At 38.6% G+C, this 16,985-nt stretch overlaps 1 protein-coding gene and 1 pseudogene across 1 annotated transcript in view; one reads left to right on the plus strand and one right to left on the minus strand.

Annotated features, from left to right (window-relative positions):
* The window catches only part of VCL (vinculin), a 112,926-nt gene that overhangs the window by 67,817 nt on the left and 28,124 nt on the right, over positions 1-16,985 (minus strand). Inside the window, exon 2 of the mRNA XM_008145363.2 lies at positions 2,987-3,057. Coding sequence (XP_008143585.1) covers positions 2,987-3,057 — 71 coding nt within the window. The remainder of the gene's footprint in view (positions 1-2,986; positions 3,058-16,985) is intronic.
* The window catches only part of LOC114232930 (small nuclear ribonucleoprotein G-like), a 28,611-nt pseudogene continuing 20,160 nt past the window's right edge, over positions 8,535-16,985 (plus strand).

Genomic DNA, 16,985 nt, shown 5'->3' on the forward strand with positions numbered 1-16,985 from the left:
ATCTAATGACCAAAATAAACTGGTGAACAAAATAGAATCAGAGGCATGGAAATATGGAACAGACTGAAAAATCTCAGAAGGAAGGGAGGAGTGGGGCAGGAAAAGATTAGCCAAAGGTCTTACATGCATATATGCATTATCTATGGACACAGACAATAGGGTAGTGAAGTCCTGGGGCTGGGTGGGAACTGGGTGGAGAGGGGCAATGGCGGGGGGGGGGGGGGGGAGTGGGATATCTATAATACCCTCAATAATAAAGATTTTTTTTAAATAAAAATAAAAGGAAAAGAAATAAATTACCAATTACCAGCGTAAGGGATTGGTGTCCTAGTTACCATCAAGGGTGATCAATTTGTTTTGTCTTAAAATTACCTAGCTTTTAAAAGATGCTATCACAATTAGGGCACACTCCTTAATTTTTCTAAGTTCCCAAAGAAGCCTATGAGAGTACATTACATATTTCACAGGTATATCTCTGGGAGTGAGCAGAAATGAGTTTACAAAAGAAATTCATTTACTAATCAAATGATATTCAGACTTGAATATCAAGGTTGAAAGAACTTTCTGTGGGATCATCTAGTCCAACCACCCATCTGACATTAAAATCCCCTGTACACTCTCTCACCATGCTCTATACCTTTCAGGGAGTGATAGGCAAATGGGTACAAGCTGGGGCTGTGTTTTTAATGCAAGTTTAATTATAATATGTTCACTGACAGCATAGGATTCCTCTTAATATCACTATGCTGATGCAATGGCACATAACCAAAGTACGCTCACATTGGTTAGAGCTAGAAGAAACACTGGAGGTCACCAAGGTCAATGCAAGCAAGTAAAAAATGATTCCTCCCCCCCCAAAAAAAAGGTACTCCCACAAAACAGGTTCTACAAAAAACAGATGCTTCTGGTACCTTTGACACATGAACATTTTGCAGAATTTACAGAAACATAGTTCTGAAGAAACACCTACTTAAGTAAGTTAGAAATATGAAGACATCCATAATGGTGAAAATTTGCATCTGTTCAATTAAAATAATAGAACATAAGGAGGATAAAAATAAACACATCTCACTTTAAAACTGTGATGTATAACATATATAGAGAAAAAGTGCCCAAAACATATGTATAATATAATAATTATTAAAAAAAACAACCACCCAACACTGTAAGTCAACACTACAAATCAAAACAATTCAACACTATAAGTCAAAACAACTCAGCACTATAAGTCAAAACAACTCAACACTATAAGTCAAGAAATAGAACATTATTACCATTTTAGAAGCCCCTATGTGCTTCTCCCTGTGTATAAACCTCTTTCTTCTCCCCAGAGGTACCACTGCTCTGACTTTTATGATCATTTTTCCTTACTCGTCTTTATCATTTTACCAAATAAACAGACATCGCTAACAAATAAATAAACATGCCAGTTTATTTCTACAATGTTTCTGAACTTTAAATAAATGGAACCTAACTATCTATCTAGCTATCAATAATTCATTCATAGCTCTCAATTATTTTTGAGATTCATTTACTCTTTTATTCTAATTGAGGTAAAATTAATTTAACATAAAATCAATCACTTTAAAGGGAAAAATTCCCATTCCTTTATTACTGATTAATATTCCAATTTGTGACTACACCATGATTGTTTTTATCCATTCAACTATAGATAGTCCAAAAGGGTCATCATGAACACTGTCAATATCAATATTTTTGTATATGGATCCTAGTGTGCATGGGTTTCTCTAGGGAACATACCTGAGAGTGGAATTTCCTATCTTCTACCAAACTTCTTTCTCAAAGTGTCTGTACCAATTTACATTCCCTAGAGCAGTATATAGGAGTTCCAATTGCTCCACATCCTCATCAACAACTGATATTATCTGACTTCCTTTTTTGTAACTGAATACTTATCTCATTCTTACTGACTCACAGAGGCTTTTTTAAAAAATTGTTATGGGCCTTGGCCAGTGTAGCTCAGTTGGTTGGGCGTTGTCCTGTACATCAAAAGGTTGCCGGTTCAATTCTCAGTCAGGGTACATGCCTAGGTTGTGGGGCTCGACCCCTGGTAGGGGGCATGCAGGAGGCACCCAATCAATCTCTCACATCAATGTTTCTCTCTCCCTCTCCCTTCCTCGTTCTCTAAAAATCAATTCTAAATCTTTTGAAAAAGAAATAAAATAATAAAAAACTGTTATGCATCAACCTTTACTTTTACTTAGGACTTGACTGCCATTTAGAACAAAGCCATTAATCAAACTCAATATACCGTAAGGAAGAACCTGGGAAGTTTTAACTAATCAAAAGTTAGTATCTCTGCTTTTATGCAGGATAGGCCAAAATGTCTGAAAATTATTTGTAGGAGAATTAGGTGATATGTAAATATAACAAATTTAAAATGCTATTGAAATATAATAATGGTTTTTAAGCTTATTCCCTTATCTCCAAGCAAAGGTGTTCAGTATATAATTCAGTCTTATTATGCATGCTAAGATCAGAATATTTCTGAATCCTTTTCGTTCTGGAAAACAATACTCAGAAGCCATAATTTTATTAAAAATAATTATGTTGCCCTGGCCAGGTAGCTCAGTTGGTTAGAGCATCTTCCTGATATGCCAAGGTTGTGGTTCAATCTCCAATCAGGGCGCATACAACAATCAACCAATGAAGACATAAATAAGCATAAATGAGTGGAACAACAAATATCTATCTATCTATCTATCTATCTCTCAAGTAAAAATAATTTAAAATAAACATCAAGTACAGTGGTCTTGAAAAATAATAATAATGTTTAAAATGCCTAACACAAATGAATAAAATCAGCAGTAGGAAACCTAAGTGTTAAAAGATGAAAAATTGAAATTTCAATTTTAAACACAGTCTTACATTAAAAAAAAAAAAAGTTGCTCCTCGAACAGTTACTTTTCTTTCCTAAGAAGAGGATTATTATTCTTAGCAACAAAAAAATATTTTAATTACTCACTTAATAAATGCTGGTGGCATATCTCTCTTCAAAATCTGATCCTCAGTGGTTTGAACAGTCTCTTTCCCAACCTAGAGAGGAAAAAGTGTCACAATTTAAATGTGAATTCTCAGACTTTAAAAACTTTTAGTAAACCATATTTAAAAATATACTTTATAGTAATTAAATTCAAAGAAAATTTCGGAATATTTTACAATTATCAAGATTTCTCCCATCTATGCTTCCACAACACACTTGGATAACCATCTGAAGTACAAACATAATGTATTAACCCTTCTCTAGAGTAATTACTTAGAAGACATCATTGACCACAGAGGAAAAAATTCATTGAAATATATATGTGTGTGATGTGTGCATGTTTAACTGACAAACTGCTTTGTTTCTAAAAAAGCACACAAAGTACCTGAATCAAGGTGGGTATGCTAATGTGTTTATAGAGAAAAAACACTGTTATTGAATTGGGAAAAATATGTGATGGAATTATGACTCTGAAATTAGAAACCAAACATATGAAAATACACAACTTCACTAGTAATCAGCACATTTTTTCCCCCTAATTCTTTTTAAGATCAACTTAAAAAGAAAAAATATAAAATGCTAAATGCTGCAATGGAATAGTTTTACATCTTACTGGTGGAAAATAAATTGGTATATTCTCTTTAACAATCATTTGTTAGTGTGTGTTAAGAAAAATAAAAAATGTCATATCTGGGAGTTCCACTTATGAGAATATACCCTATAAGCAATAATATCAAATATTGTAATAACAATATTCACAAAAGTATTCATTATCATGTTAATTATGAAAGCCAAAATGTTTTAAAAATAACTTATCCAACAACAAGGAATACTTAAGAAAATTAAGATATATCTTTAGATTGAGTACTGTGGGATTATAAAAACAATGGTTATAAAGACTAAGGACTATGGGAAAATTTTTGACATTATATTTCATTTAAAAGGAAGAATAAAAATAATACACTAGGAACAAAACAAAACAAAAAATCCATATGTTTAAAGCAAAACAGTGAAAGAGTATAAAACAATATGTTACCAGTGGTTTTATTAATTCTTGTGAAATTTTTGAGTGAATTTGTATTTATATTTCCTGTTCTCTAATTTTCTGGAATGTGAATGTAGACTTTTTTTAGTTTAAAAACTAATACCGCCCTAACTGGTTTGGCTCAGTGGATAGAGCGTTGGCCTGTGGACTCAAGGGTTCCAGGTTCGATTCCAGTCAAGGGCATGTACCTTGGTTGCGGCCACATCCCCAGTGGGGAGTGTGCAGGAGGCAACTGATTGATGTTTCTCTCTCATCAATGTTTCTAAGTCTCTATCCCTCTCCCTTTCTCTCTGTACAAAATCAATAAAATATATATTTTAAAAAATAAAATAAATAAATAAATAAAAACTAATACCAAGCACTGATGTGGCTCAGTTGGATGAGTGTTGTTCCATGCACGGAGATGTTGACAGTTCAATTCCCAGGGCACATGCCTGGGGTTGGGCTCAGTCCCCAGCAGGGGGGGCGTGCAGGAGACAGCTGATCAATGTTTCTTTCTCATTGATGTTTCTTTCCCTCTCCCTTCCTCTCTCTTTCAAATCAATTTTTAAAAAAACATATAAAAATTTAAACTAATATTAAAATGTTATTTGGGGTTTCTTAGATACAAATATTTTCTACCTAATAATTTTAGGATTTATCTGTCATTTTATTTAAATCTTCTAAGTGATAAAGGCCAAAAATTTAAAAATATTGAGATATTAAAAGTCACACTAACCGGATTGTGTGTCTGTGCACATGTATTTATTATACCACAAAGATACACATACTTACCTTCTTCAAAATTATTCCTATGTAAGGTTTAGATGTCAATTTCCCTTTCACTATATCACATATACTGTAAAGTATTATAGAAGTAAAGTTTAATATAGTGAATGGTGAAATTCACCAATTCTATCAATATAAAGCTACCTAAGAGTGTTAAATCATAAATATAAATCTCACTTTAATGCAGAAATCTGTAAAATTTTCTAAACTCAGAATGGAAAGTATCTCAATCCTACTATTTAACTTTTGATTGAATTTAAAGATGAAAATGAATAAGAAAAATCCCTAACTGCACAGTAAAGCAGCTAAAGGCAATAACGCAATAAACTATTCTTAGAGAATACAAGTCATGCATAAGTTAATAAATACAAGTTTTTTCTCTCAAGTTAATAGCTCAGTAAGAGCAACACACATTACACTGTGTAAGAGCCAGTGCTTTTGTAGACAATAGACTGTCTGTATACAAATAAAAGCCTTTTAAATCAGCAGCTGGTTCGGTAGAGTTTTTCAGATCAAAACATGACAGAATATTTCCAGATGCATTGTTCACTATATTTCCCGACTAAAATCAACCATTCAAAAAGCTCTGAGCCATTGCTTCTCTGCCTTTTGGCTAAGATCAAGTACAGTAAAAAGCTGTGGGCCATGATATCATGAAGTAAAAGATGATGTTCAGAAACAATCACTAGCTCATACTAAGTATAAAGGGCCTAGAAGGAGATTCACATTTAGATACATGGAGAGTCCTTTTATTTTAGACACACATACACCCAGAGAGGAAGAGAGGGAGGGAGGGGGAGGGGAAGGGGGAAGGAGAGGGAGAGGGAGAGGAAGAGAGAGAGAATTTTTCTTATGTCTTTTTTTATTAATATATTTTTATTGATTTCAGAGAGGAAGAGAGAGATAGAAACATCAGTGATGAGAGAGAATCATTGATTTGATGCCTCCTACACGCCCCTACTGGGGATAGAGCCCAAAATCCGGGCATGTGCCCTTGACTGGAATTGAACCCGAGACCCTTCAGTCTGCAGGCTGACGCTCTATCCACTAAGCTAAACCAGAAAGGGCCTTCTTATGTCTTCTTTAGAAAGTATTCAGTTATATTAAACCTAACATTAGGTACTGGGATAGAATATGGAATAAAAATAAGTTTCCTGCCTTCATAAAACCAATATTCTAGTAGGAGTAGACAGCGAGTACGAAAGTAAATAAATAAATAAACAAGATCATTCCAATAGAGTGGAGTAGAGGGAGCCTGCCTTAGAAAGAACAGACAAAGAAGGCTTCTCTGAGGAAGTAACATTGGAGTTGAGGCTTTGAAGCTGAGAAGGAACCACACATGCAGAACTTGAAAAGAACAATCCAGACCAAAAAAAAAAAAAAAAAGCCCTATGGAAGGAAAGTTTGGGTATATTCAAGGAACCACAGAAGGCCAGGGAGGAGGAAGGTGTGGTGACAGGTTAGGTAAGAAGGCAAGGCTAGATGACAAAGAGGCTTTTAGGCCAGGTTCGGGTGTTTGGAATCTTGTCTAAGCACAAGAGGAAGCAGAGGTGCTAAAGGAGGACGCATGATCTGATTTTTCTTTTCCAATGGTCATTTTCCATGTTGTACGGACAAGTGATCTTAGCAGGCACAGGGAAGCAGGGTGACCAGTTAGGAGGCTATTGCAATCACCCAGGAGAGAGACGACAGTGACTTAAAACAAGACTTGAAAGTGAAAATGGAGAATTACTTCTTTGGGAAGCAGACAGAATGTTAATAGGACTTGTTCTTGGACAGACTGGGGTAAGGGTTGGGGAGCAGACCGAGGGAAAGAAATAAAAAGCTCTTGATAAAACAATCATATACCAGGCAGAACCGTTAAAACAAATATTCTGACCCCAGTAGAGGTAATTACTAAGGAATGAATTTTATTTAATTACTTTTTTAAAAATTATCTTTATTGTTGAAAGTATTACAGATGTCCCCTTTTCTCCCCCATTGACCCCTTCCACCCCCTCCCCCCTCCCCAGGTCTTCACCACACTATTGTCTGTGTCCATGGGTTATGCATGTAAGTTCTTTGGTTTTATTTAATTACTTTATGTCTCTCCTATAAGAGTGATGGTAAGTGAGAAAGATAAATAGATAATAGAAAGATACGCAAGTGATGGGCACTAAATCTGATTTACTATTCTAAGTTGCATTCATACTTAACAGTGAGAGTATCCACAAACACCCTCATTTCAATATACTAAGTCTAGAATAGGTCAAGTACAATGAATGGTCCAGGTTTCAAGGCACAACACAAAAAACATGACTATGTAGAATGACTATCATTTTCACTTGGGGAGTTAATTTTTGGCAATGCTATCCAACAGAACTTTCTGTTGTGATGGAAATGTTCTACTTAAACTGTGCTGCCCAATACAGTAGCCATTAGCCACACGTAGCTATTGAACACTTGAAATGTGGCTAGTGCAACTGTGAAACTGAATTATTACCTTTATTTAATTTTAATTAATTTTAATTTTTTAAAATTAAACTGCATTCTTTTATGCAGTTTTTTCCTTACTTTCTGCCCCCATACATCAAAAGCCTCCCGCATTAACATCCCCCACCAGAGTGGTATTTGTTACAATTGATGAACCTAACATCGACAACATAATCGGCAGAGTTCATAGTTAACATTACGGTTCACTGTTGATACTGTATATTCTAGTGTTTGACAAATATATAATGACATTTATCCATCGTAATGGTATCATACAGAGAATTGCCCTAAGAATCCTGTGCTCTGCCTATTCACCCTTCCCTGCCCCCAAACCCCTGGCAACCCAATGATATTTTTACTGTCTCCATAGTTTTGCCTTTTCCAGAATGTCATATAATTAATCATACAGTATGTAGCCTTTTCAGATTGGCTTCTTTCAATTAGTTTTAATTTAAATTGCCATTTGTGGCTGGAGGCTACCATACTGGACAGCTCAGGTCTATGGGACTTTGTCTCCTAAAACTGATCTTCCTGCCTCCAGACCCCTCCTCCTTCTAATGTACTCTTCACACAGCTGCTAGATTATCCTTTATTTTTGCCTTTGCTATGTAGTATCTTCACACAAAAAAAGCAGGGCGCGGGGGGGTGGGGGGGGGGGGGGGGGAGCTGGGCCTGGAAAGGTAAAAGTTGCCAGGTAGAGGAGAGAGAGATCAGACAGCCCAAGCAGAGAGAGGAACACAGGCAAAGGTTCCGGTGGTTTAAGCATGTGAATGACTTGACAAGAAAGACAGGCAGGTGTGGCTTCAGCAGAGGACCGGGCTGGAAAGGGCACCCTGACTCAGCCTATGGGTGGCTGAGTGCCAAGTCAAGGCAGAGAGAATTATATAACCTAACCTGCCCATTTATTCAAACGTTATCATCCTCTGTCCTAGTTCTTTCCAAATCAGCGTTCACTCGCTGAAGTATCAAGTCAAGAACTTCCAAATAAGCCGGTTCCTAAAAATACGCAGGACCAGAAAAGCTTCTCCTTTTGTGAACGCCGGCAAGCCTGTCGAGGAGAGCCAGCGACGGAGCGGCCCGCTTCTCAGCCACCAACCAGCTCACAGGAAACGCGCTGTCCTCCGCTCTCCCCACACCGTCAGAAAGAAACGTTTTTACAGCACCCGTCTCTTCCAAATAGAAGGAAAAGAACAATTAAAAGGGATTAGCTCACAAAATGCTCTTTGTGAGAGAGCGGGAATCGTCATGGCTTGTGGAAGGACATTATTCCTGGAGGTCAGCCTCAGTGTGGGGAAGCATATGATTCCTAAAATAGGCTACAACTCTGCAAACGAGCAGGTCCGTTATAATCTTGACAAATGCTTCTTAAACCTGTTGAGCACCAGGTAATTAAAACACTTGGCTGGTCAAGCCAAATGTTTTTGCTACATGCATGTCAAGAGCACATGCATGGGAATTTGGTGACTTGGTTTCTAGTTCTGGCCAAGCTAATAAATGGCAACGGGACTGTAAATAAATCATGTAATTAGTCAAACATTTCTTCTACACTATGTGATCTCTTTAGGTGTTGCCTCATTATCTACTGTGAATGGGCCAAGTTTTATTTAGCTCTCTGATAAAGAAAATTCACCTTTAAATTTATCTTTTCAACCAGGCCGGTGTTGTTCAGTTGATTTGAGTGTCATCCTGTGCAGGGGCTCAATGCCTGGTCAGGGCACATACATAGGTTTCAGGTTTGATCCCTGATCAGGGCACGTATGGGAGGCAAACCACCAATATTTTCTCTCTCATCTTTCTCTCTCTGTCTCTCTCAACATATCCTGGTCTGAGGATTAAATAAATAAATTTATCTTTTCTACCTTAAGTCCTCATTTACTACCTCAAATTCTTTTGGGGAACAAGACAGATATAAAATGATTAATAAATACAAATGTTAAAAGATCTCCCTTCCTATATATTTTATCTGTATGTTTTTTGAATGTGAAATTAAACTGAAGTAGATGCCTGATTTTTTTAACCTTAAAATAAAGCTGATTCTCTCTCGGGGAGAAAAAAGGGCCTATATGTTAAAGGATTAAAAAAACAAAAACAAAAAAAAAACACCAACCCTGGCCAGTGTGGCTCAGTTGACTGGACGGAGTCCCATGCACAAAAAGTTGCTGATTCGATCCCCCATTAGGGTACATGCCCAGGTTGCCGGCTCCATCCCTGGTGGGGTGTGTGCAGGAGGCAACTGGTAGATGATTCACCTAGGTCCGTGGTCGACAAACTGTGGCTCGCGAGCCACATGCGGCTCTTTGGCCCCTTGAGTGTGGCTCTTCCACAAAATACCACGGCCTGGGCAAGTCTATTTTGAAGAAGTGGCGTTAGAAGAAGTTTAAGTTTAAAAAATTTGGCTCTCAAAAGAAATTTCAATTGTTGTACTGTTGATATTTGGCTCTGTTGACTAATGAGTTTGCCGACCACTGACCTAGATGTTTGTTTTTTTTCTCTCTCTCTCCCTCTCCTTTCCTCTCTCTCTAAAAATCAATAAAAATATTTTTTGAAAAAAAATACACACTCACACAGAAAAAAAGAATGACATACAGGTCTTAGTTATAGCCTAAGTTCTGCGTAAGTTTTTCCGGTCAGCGTTTAAAAATAACCCTTGCAAAATAATCTGACTTTATAGTAGATACATTTTATTTTTTCCAAACTTTATTCCATTGCTGAAACTCAAATTTCTTGGTTCTATTCACTGCTAAAATTATTTCTCTTTTATTTTCTTCTTCAAAGAATTGCCTCTAACTCTTGACGCCCAATCCCATTCAATTCAATAAACGGACCAGTGCCAACTATGTGTCCACTAGGTGGTGGGAAGAGAATGAGATAAGAAATAAAGCATCCTTAGACATTAAACTGAAATAATGGTAGTGAATGAATGAATAAGAGGCCTGGGGGCATTTTTAGGGGCTTGGCAGAAAGCCCTGTTTCCTTTAAAGAGCTCTTACTTTGTTCAGTAGTTAATTTAAATATCTTTTGTTCAATATGTGACTTTAGTTCAAAATTCTATGTGAGAGGCCTTTTGTCTTCTGATGTTGTTGTTACTCCTTTCATCACAGTCTACTAGATTTGATTCAGTGATGTAAAGAGATTTGGTTTCTTTCCAGCAAAAAAAAAAGCTTGGCTGGTTCAAGTCACAATCCAGACTAAAATTTAGGTTAATATAGATGACTCCCTTAGCTAGACTAAGTGTAAGAAAACAGGAAGACAAGACACAGCAGGGAGGACTTGTGTTACCAATTAGTATATATAAGTGGTAACTATAGAGTGTTATATTAAATAGGTGGCAGGGAGATGGTAATCAACAGAAGTTCTCAATGGACAAGAAGATACAAATAATGAAAATGTAAGACTAACTTACAGTTAAAGCTACAGGCCAATTGATTGTGACCAATAAGGGAATGTCATCCATCTGCCTGTACTCAGTTTGGCTCAAATCAATGTTTCTTATGCCATTAAGTATTAGGCTGATCAATCCATTATACTAAACAGCCATTCTGATATGCAGCTGTGTCCAGTAGCATGCCTGGGACATACAAGAATAATGTATATGACCCACCATCAGCAACACTTTTGATGGTTGCCCTGATGTGATGATGGATTTGTGATCCATCCACTCCCTCACTGGTACCTTTCGTGTATCATTCACAGATGGTACACCAAAGTCAGGTGTTTAAAAAGCCACATATCCAGAAAAACTAGGACTCTTAACCTATTCTGATTTCCAACTCATTCACTTAATCAAACACTTATTGAGTACTTTCTATGGTAGGCACTGTGTGCAACACTGTGTGCAATGGGGATACAAAAATAAGTGAGACTCAGTCCTTGCCCTTCATAGACAAGAAAATACTTAAACAAATCATGTTACACCATGTGTAACACATGCTTAAGAGAGTTACATGCAAGATTCAGCTCTGCATCAGTGTGGTAGGGGAAGTTTCACAAAAGATACTCTAGTAAGGGTAATAAGAGCTCTCCACGCCCAGCTGGCATGACTCAGTGGTCATGATTCAATTCTCAGTCAGGGAACATGCCAGGGTTGCAGCTTGATCCCCAGTAGGGGGCGTGCAGGAGACAGCCGATCAATGATTCTCATCATTGATGTTTCTATCTCTCTCTCTCCTTCTACCTTCCTCTCTGAAATATATATATATATATATATATATATATATATATATATATGAGCTCATATATATATATATATATATAAAAATATATATATATGAGCTCATATATATATATAAATATAAATATATATATATATATATATATATATATATATAAGAGCTCTCCAGGGGTATTGGGATTCATGAAAGAACGGAGAGCTTTCCGGGAGGAAGGCAGCATATGTGAAAGCACGGCCAGTTCGGGGAAAACAGATCCATGTAGCTGGAACACAGGGTATAGGTTGAAGAGGAGGTGAGGAAAGGAGAGAAAATTGGAGAAGCAATAAGGAGCCACATCAAGGAGGGCATTGTATGCCAGGGGTTAGAGCATTATTCTCTAAGCAGTTGGGAAATCATTTAATTGTTCTAAGCAAAAGATATTATTAGGTTTGCATTTCAATAAGAAAAATACAGCAAGAATAGACCTGAGGGAAGAAAACTAGGAGGACAAGTTTACTTGTTAGTTCATTTATTCAATCAACAAATACAGGTGGGGCAAAGTAGGTTTATAGTTGTTCATATGGAAAATAATACAATCCTACCTAATAATAGACAAATATGCAAATTGACTGTACCTTCGCTATGCCCGCGATTGGCCAGGAGGCGCGGGGGGGGGCGGGACTCGGGGGGGCCAATTGGGCCGGCGGGAAGCTGAGCTCATGTCGCCAGTGGTGGCGCGAGCTCAGCGTCTGTGCCATGGCTGTACTGCAGCACAGAAGGGGCCTCTGGGGCAGCGAGCTCACGTCCCACCACGGACCATCAAAAGCAGGGGAGCTGGGTGCCTGTCCGCTGGTGCACCAGGCCTTTCAGAAGCCTCCGCCATGCTGGAGGCTTCTGAAAGGCCTGGTACACCAGCGGACAGGCACCCAGCTCCCCCGTGATTGAAAGTGAAAGCGTGTAGAGGACCCTACACGTGCATGATTTAATCATGCACTGGGCCTCTAGTAATTAATAAATAATAATATAAGAATTAACTCAGTGTTTTGCGTACTCACAATTGTAAACCTACTTTTGCCTCACCCTGTATTTATATAGCATACCATGCCAGGTATTATAGGCAGTGATGAAGAAAACACACGTGGGCCCTCATTTCAAGGAGCTTAGAGGCAGTGAAAGATAAACTAAAGTAGCAGTATACATGGGTATGAGGGCAGATGTAAGAGATGCATCTACATGACATTCACTCCATATGGAGGGTGAGGGAGATCAAGTATGACACCCAGGCTTCTGACTCAAATGACTTGGTGGTATAGGCAATATAAGAAAGCCAGATCTGAGCATCCTCCTGTGCACTGAAAGATCACTGGTTCCATTCCTAGTCAGGGCACACGCCCAGGTTGCAGGTTCAGTCCCAATAAGGGTGTGTACCAGAGGCAAATGATGTTTCTCACATCAATGTTTCTCTCTCTCTCTCTCTCTCTCTCGCTCTCTCTCGCTCTCGCTCTCTCCTTCCCTCCCTCCCTCTCCATTCCTCTCTCTCTAAAATCAATTTAAAAAAATTAAAAGCAAGCCAGATCTCAGAGGGAAACTACATAAGACCTGTGGGATATTTAGATGGAGATAAGTAAATGTTCCTCAGTTAACTTGCCTGGACTAAAGAAATAGATTGGAAAGTAGCAAGCAGTCAGGTAGTTCTAAAAAGCCTTGGACAGGGAATGAAATGGAAACCCGACAACATGAATGGATAAGCAGCTGGTGGAAGAACAAGCTGGTGAGAAGGAAATGTCTGAGAGAGGGGCAGGAGCAATGGCAGAACTCTGTTATGAAAGCCAAAGGAACAGGGAGTTTCAAGAAAGTAAAAGAATAGCCAACAATGTCAAAGGCCAGAGAGGTTAATTATTTCTAGTATATTCACAGCACTGTGCAACCATCATAATTTTTGAACATTTTCATCACCCCAAAAAAAATCCCATTAGTAGTTACCCCTCCCCATCCCTATGCAGCCCCAGGAAACCACTAAGCTACTTTATGTCTCTATAAATTTGATATCAATGTAATCATACAATATGTGATCTTTAGTGACTGGCTTCTTTCATGTTGAAGCATGCATCAGTACATCAGTGGTTTTTATTGTCAAATAATATTGCATTGTATGGTTATTCCACATTTTCTTTATCATTCATCAGTTGATGGACATTTGGATTGTTTCCACTTTTTGGCTTTTATGGATATTGCTGCTATGAACATTACCGTAGATGTTTTTGTGTGGATATATGTTTTCATTTCTCTCGGGTTTAAATCTAGGGGTAGAATTACTGGATCATATGGTAAATCTGTTTAACAGCTTGAGGAACTGCCAGACTGTTTTCCATAGAGGCTGTAACCATTTAACATTTCCACCAGCCATGCAGGAGGTTTCCAATTTCACCACATCCTCAACAACAGTTGTTCTTTCTAATGTTTTGTTGTTGTTGTTGTTGTTTTCATTATAGCCATTCCTGTGCAGTGGTGTCTCACTGTGATTTTGATTGGCACATCACTGAGGGCTAATGGTGAGCATCTTTTCATGTGCTTATTGACCATTTGTATATCTTTTTCTGAGAAATGTCTGTTCAGGTCCTTAAACCATAGTTTAACTAGGTTATCTCTCTTTTGCAAATACTTTCTCCTAGTCTGTGAGCTGTCTTTTCACTTTGATGGAGTTTCTCATTTTAATTAAGTCCAATTTATCAATTTTTTGGTATACATTAATGCATCCCTTAGTGATGGGGATACTTTCGAGAAATGTCTCATAGGCGATTTCATCATATGTGGACACCTATGCCGTATGGTCCAGTGGTCAGCAAACTCATTAGTCAACAGAGCCAAATATCAACAGTACAACGATTGAAATTTCTTTTGAGAGCCAAATTTTTTAAACTTAAACTTCTTCTAATGCCACTTCTTCAAAATAGACTCGCCCAGGCCGTGGTCTTTGGTGGAAGAGCCACACTCAAGGGGCCAAAGAGCCGCATGTGGCTCGCGAGCCACAGTTTGCCGACCATGGGTATAGCCTATTGCTCTGAGGCTACAAACCTGTACAGCATATTACTGTAATGCATATTATAAGCAACTATAACACAATGATATCTGTATATCTAAACATGGAAATGTACAATAAAAACACAGTATAAAAGATAAAAGCGGCCCTGGCCGGTGTGGCTCAGTTGGTTGAAGCATTATCCTGTCCACCAAAAGGTTGCCAGTTCAATTCCCAGTCAGGGCCCTTACCTAGGTTTCGGGCTCGATCCCCAATGGGACGTGTACAGGAGGCAACTGATTGATGTTTCTCTCATACATGGATGCTTCTCTCTTTCTCTCTCTCTCTCTCTCTCTCTCTCTCTCTCTCTCTCTCTCTCCCCACCTCTCTAAAATCAGTAAAACATATCAGGTGAGGATTAAAAAAAATAAGATAAAAAATGGCACACCTACATACAGCACTTACCATGAATGGAGCTTGCAGGACTGGAAGCTCTGGGTGGGTCAGGAAGGAATGGTGAGAGAATGTGAAGGCCTAGGGCATTACTGTGCAAGACTGCGGACTTCCCCCTGCCTCCTCCCGACAGGGTAGAATGCAACATCAAAGCTGGTAATGTTGCTCCATGAACAGGGATTTGGGCTGGATTGGTTGGAAATCTCGGGGAGAAACTGACTGGGTAAGGCGTAGATCACCTTAATCGTGACTGTCAGGAGGCAGTGAAAGGTGGCCTGAGGATCAGTAGGAATAAGACATTTAGGTGGAGATAAGGAACATAGGGGTTTGTCACGGCAGTGTGGTTTTGGCTGTTGCATGTGGGAGCCATGGTTAGGTTGAGGAACTTGATGGTATTTATAAAAAATCAAAAGAGCGTTTAACATGGCGAGGGCGTGGAACTGAGAGTTCAATATTTTGACTTGGGAAACGTATTTTTGGTTCCATTGACCCTGTCTGGAAGAAATAAAGCTTATCTGTGCTTTACATCAAAGACTTCCACAAAGTACAGACACAAATGAGCTCCACACTACCACAGAGAGCTTTTACTAAAGTGGCACTTAATACTTGGTAAGGCAGCTCCTGTGGACCTGTGTCCTTGTATAGCGTCTGAGATCCTCAACAAAGAATTTACAGCATTATATTCTGAAGACCATCACGCTGATCAGGGAGGCTGTAGCACTCTCTAAATACGTAGCACGGGGGCAGGCTCCTCTGTCTGAAACAGGTCAGTGGCTGACTGACTGGGATGTCATCTGTGCATGCAAAATTGAGGTGCTGAGTGAGAGGGAATCGATCTATTGCCACACCCCACAGAAAAGAAAATTCCTCCTGAACCACATATCCTTCCAGTTCTTACAGGAAATTCAGCTCCATTACAGTCTTGTGGAACAACCATTAAATATAATCTTACGGGTCCATCATTGACCAAAACATCATTATGGGGCACAGGACTGCAATATCTAAGAAGGTTTTGCCTACCCAACACCATGAAGGTTTATTCCTATGTTTTATTCTAAGAATTTAATAGTTTTGACTCTTACATTTAGGTCCATGATCTATTTGGAGTTCACTTTTGCATATGGCATAAGAAAAGGGTTATTTTGTTTAAACAGAAGAAAACCAAGCATGCTGACGGGCTGAAGGAAAGAAGTTATGAAATTAGACACTAACTATGAAGCAAGGCTCCTGAAAAGGCAGAGACAGAATCTGGAGAGCAGGTAGAGAGACTAACCTTAACCAGGAGAAAGGCCACCTCTTCTCAGAGACAAGAGGGACAGTGAGGAAAATGAGTGGAGACAGGGAAGCAACTGTAATTGCAGAGTCTATAAACTATGTCTCTTTCGTAGGACTTTACAAGGCATGTTAGTACTTTTACGGATCTAAGATAACCTGCAGTCAGGAAATCTATTTCATTTTGTTTAATCCACCATTTTCTAAATACATTTGACCCAGAATTCTTAATTTCTTAACAACTATTAACCTATGATGAAATTTGGATTTGTACGACATACGTAGGGAAACAGGGATCTAGGCCAGGAATTGGAAACGTGGCTTCTGTGCAGAATTTGGGCCAAGGGTGGTTTTTGTTTGGTCTCCGTCCCCCCCCCCCCCCCCCGCTCCATTTTTTTTTTTTTTTTAATAAAAAAATTTCACAGAGATCCAAATTCCTGACATATCTTGAAATAGCAAAAGATTTGGCCACACTAGATCTGCATTCCAACAAGGAAACAATTGGCTGGAACCCAAATGTGCCATAGGGGGAATACAGGGTGGGACAAAAGTAGATGTACAGTTGTTCATATGGAAAATAATACAATAAATACCAGAATAAACGCTGTCTCGAGTACTCACAACTGTACCCTTCTTTTGCCGCATCCTGCATACTCTCTGCATCACTCCCTACAATCTTCACATCCAGATCTTGTCACTCATTGGTGTCGCTGCCAGTCCCTGTGAGTGTCTGGGTATCATTCCTGCACGAGGCCACCCTCTAGGTGCTTATACAGAGTGAAAAGTTCCTGAAGCCTCTCT

Source organism: Eptesicus fuscus, chromosome 17, assembly GCF_027574615.1.
Source record: "Eptesicus fuscus isolate TK198812 chromosome 17, DD_ASM_mEF_20220401, whole genome shotgun sequence".
NCBI classification, from domain to species: Eukaryota; Metazoa; Chordata; class Mammalia; order Chiroptera; family Vespertilionidae; genus Eptesicus; species Eptesicus fuscus.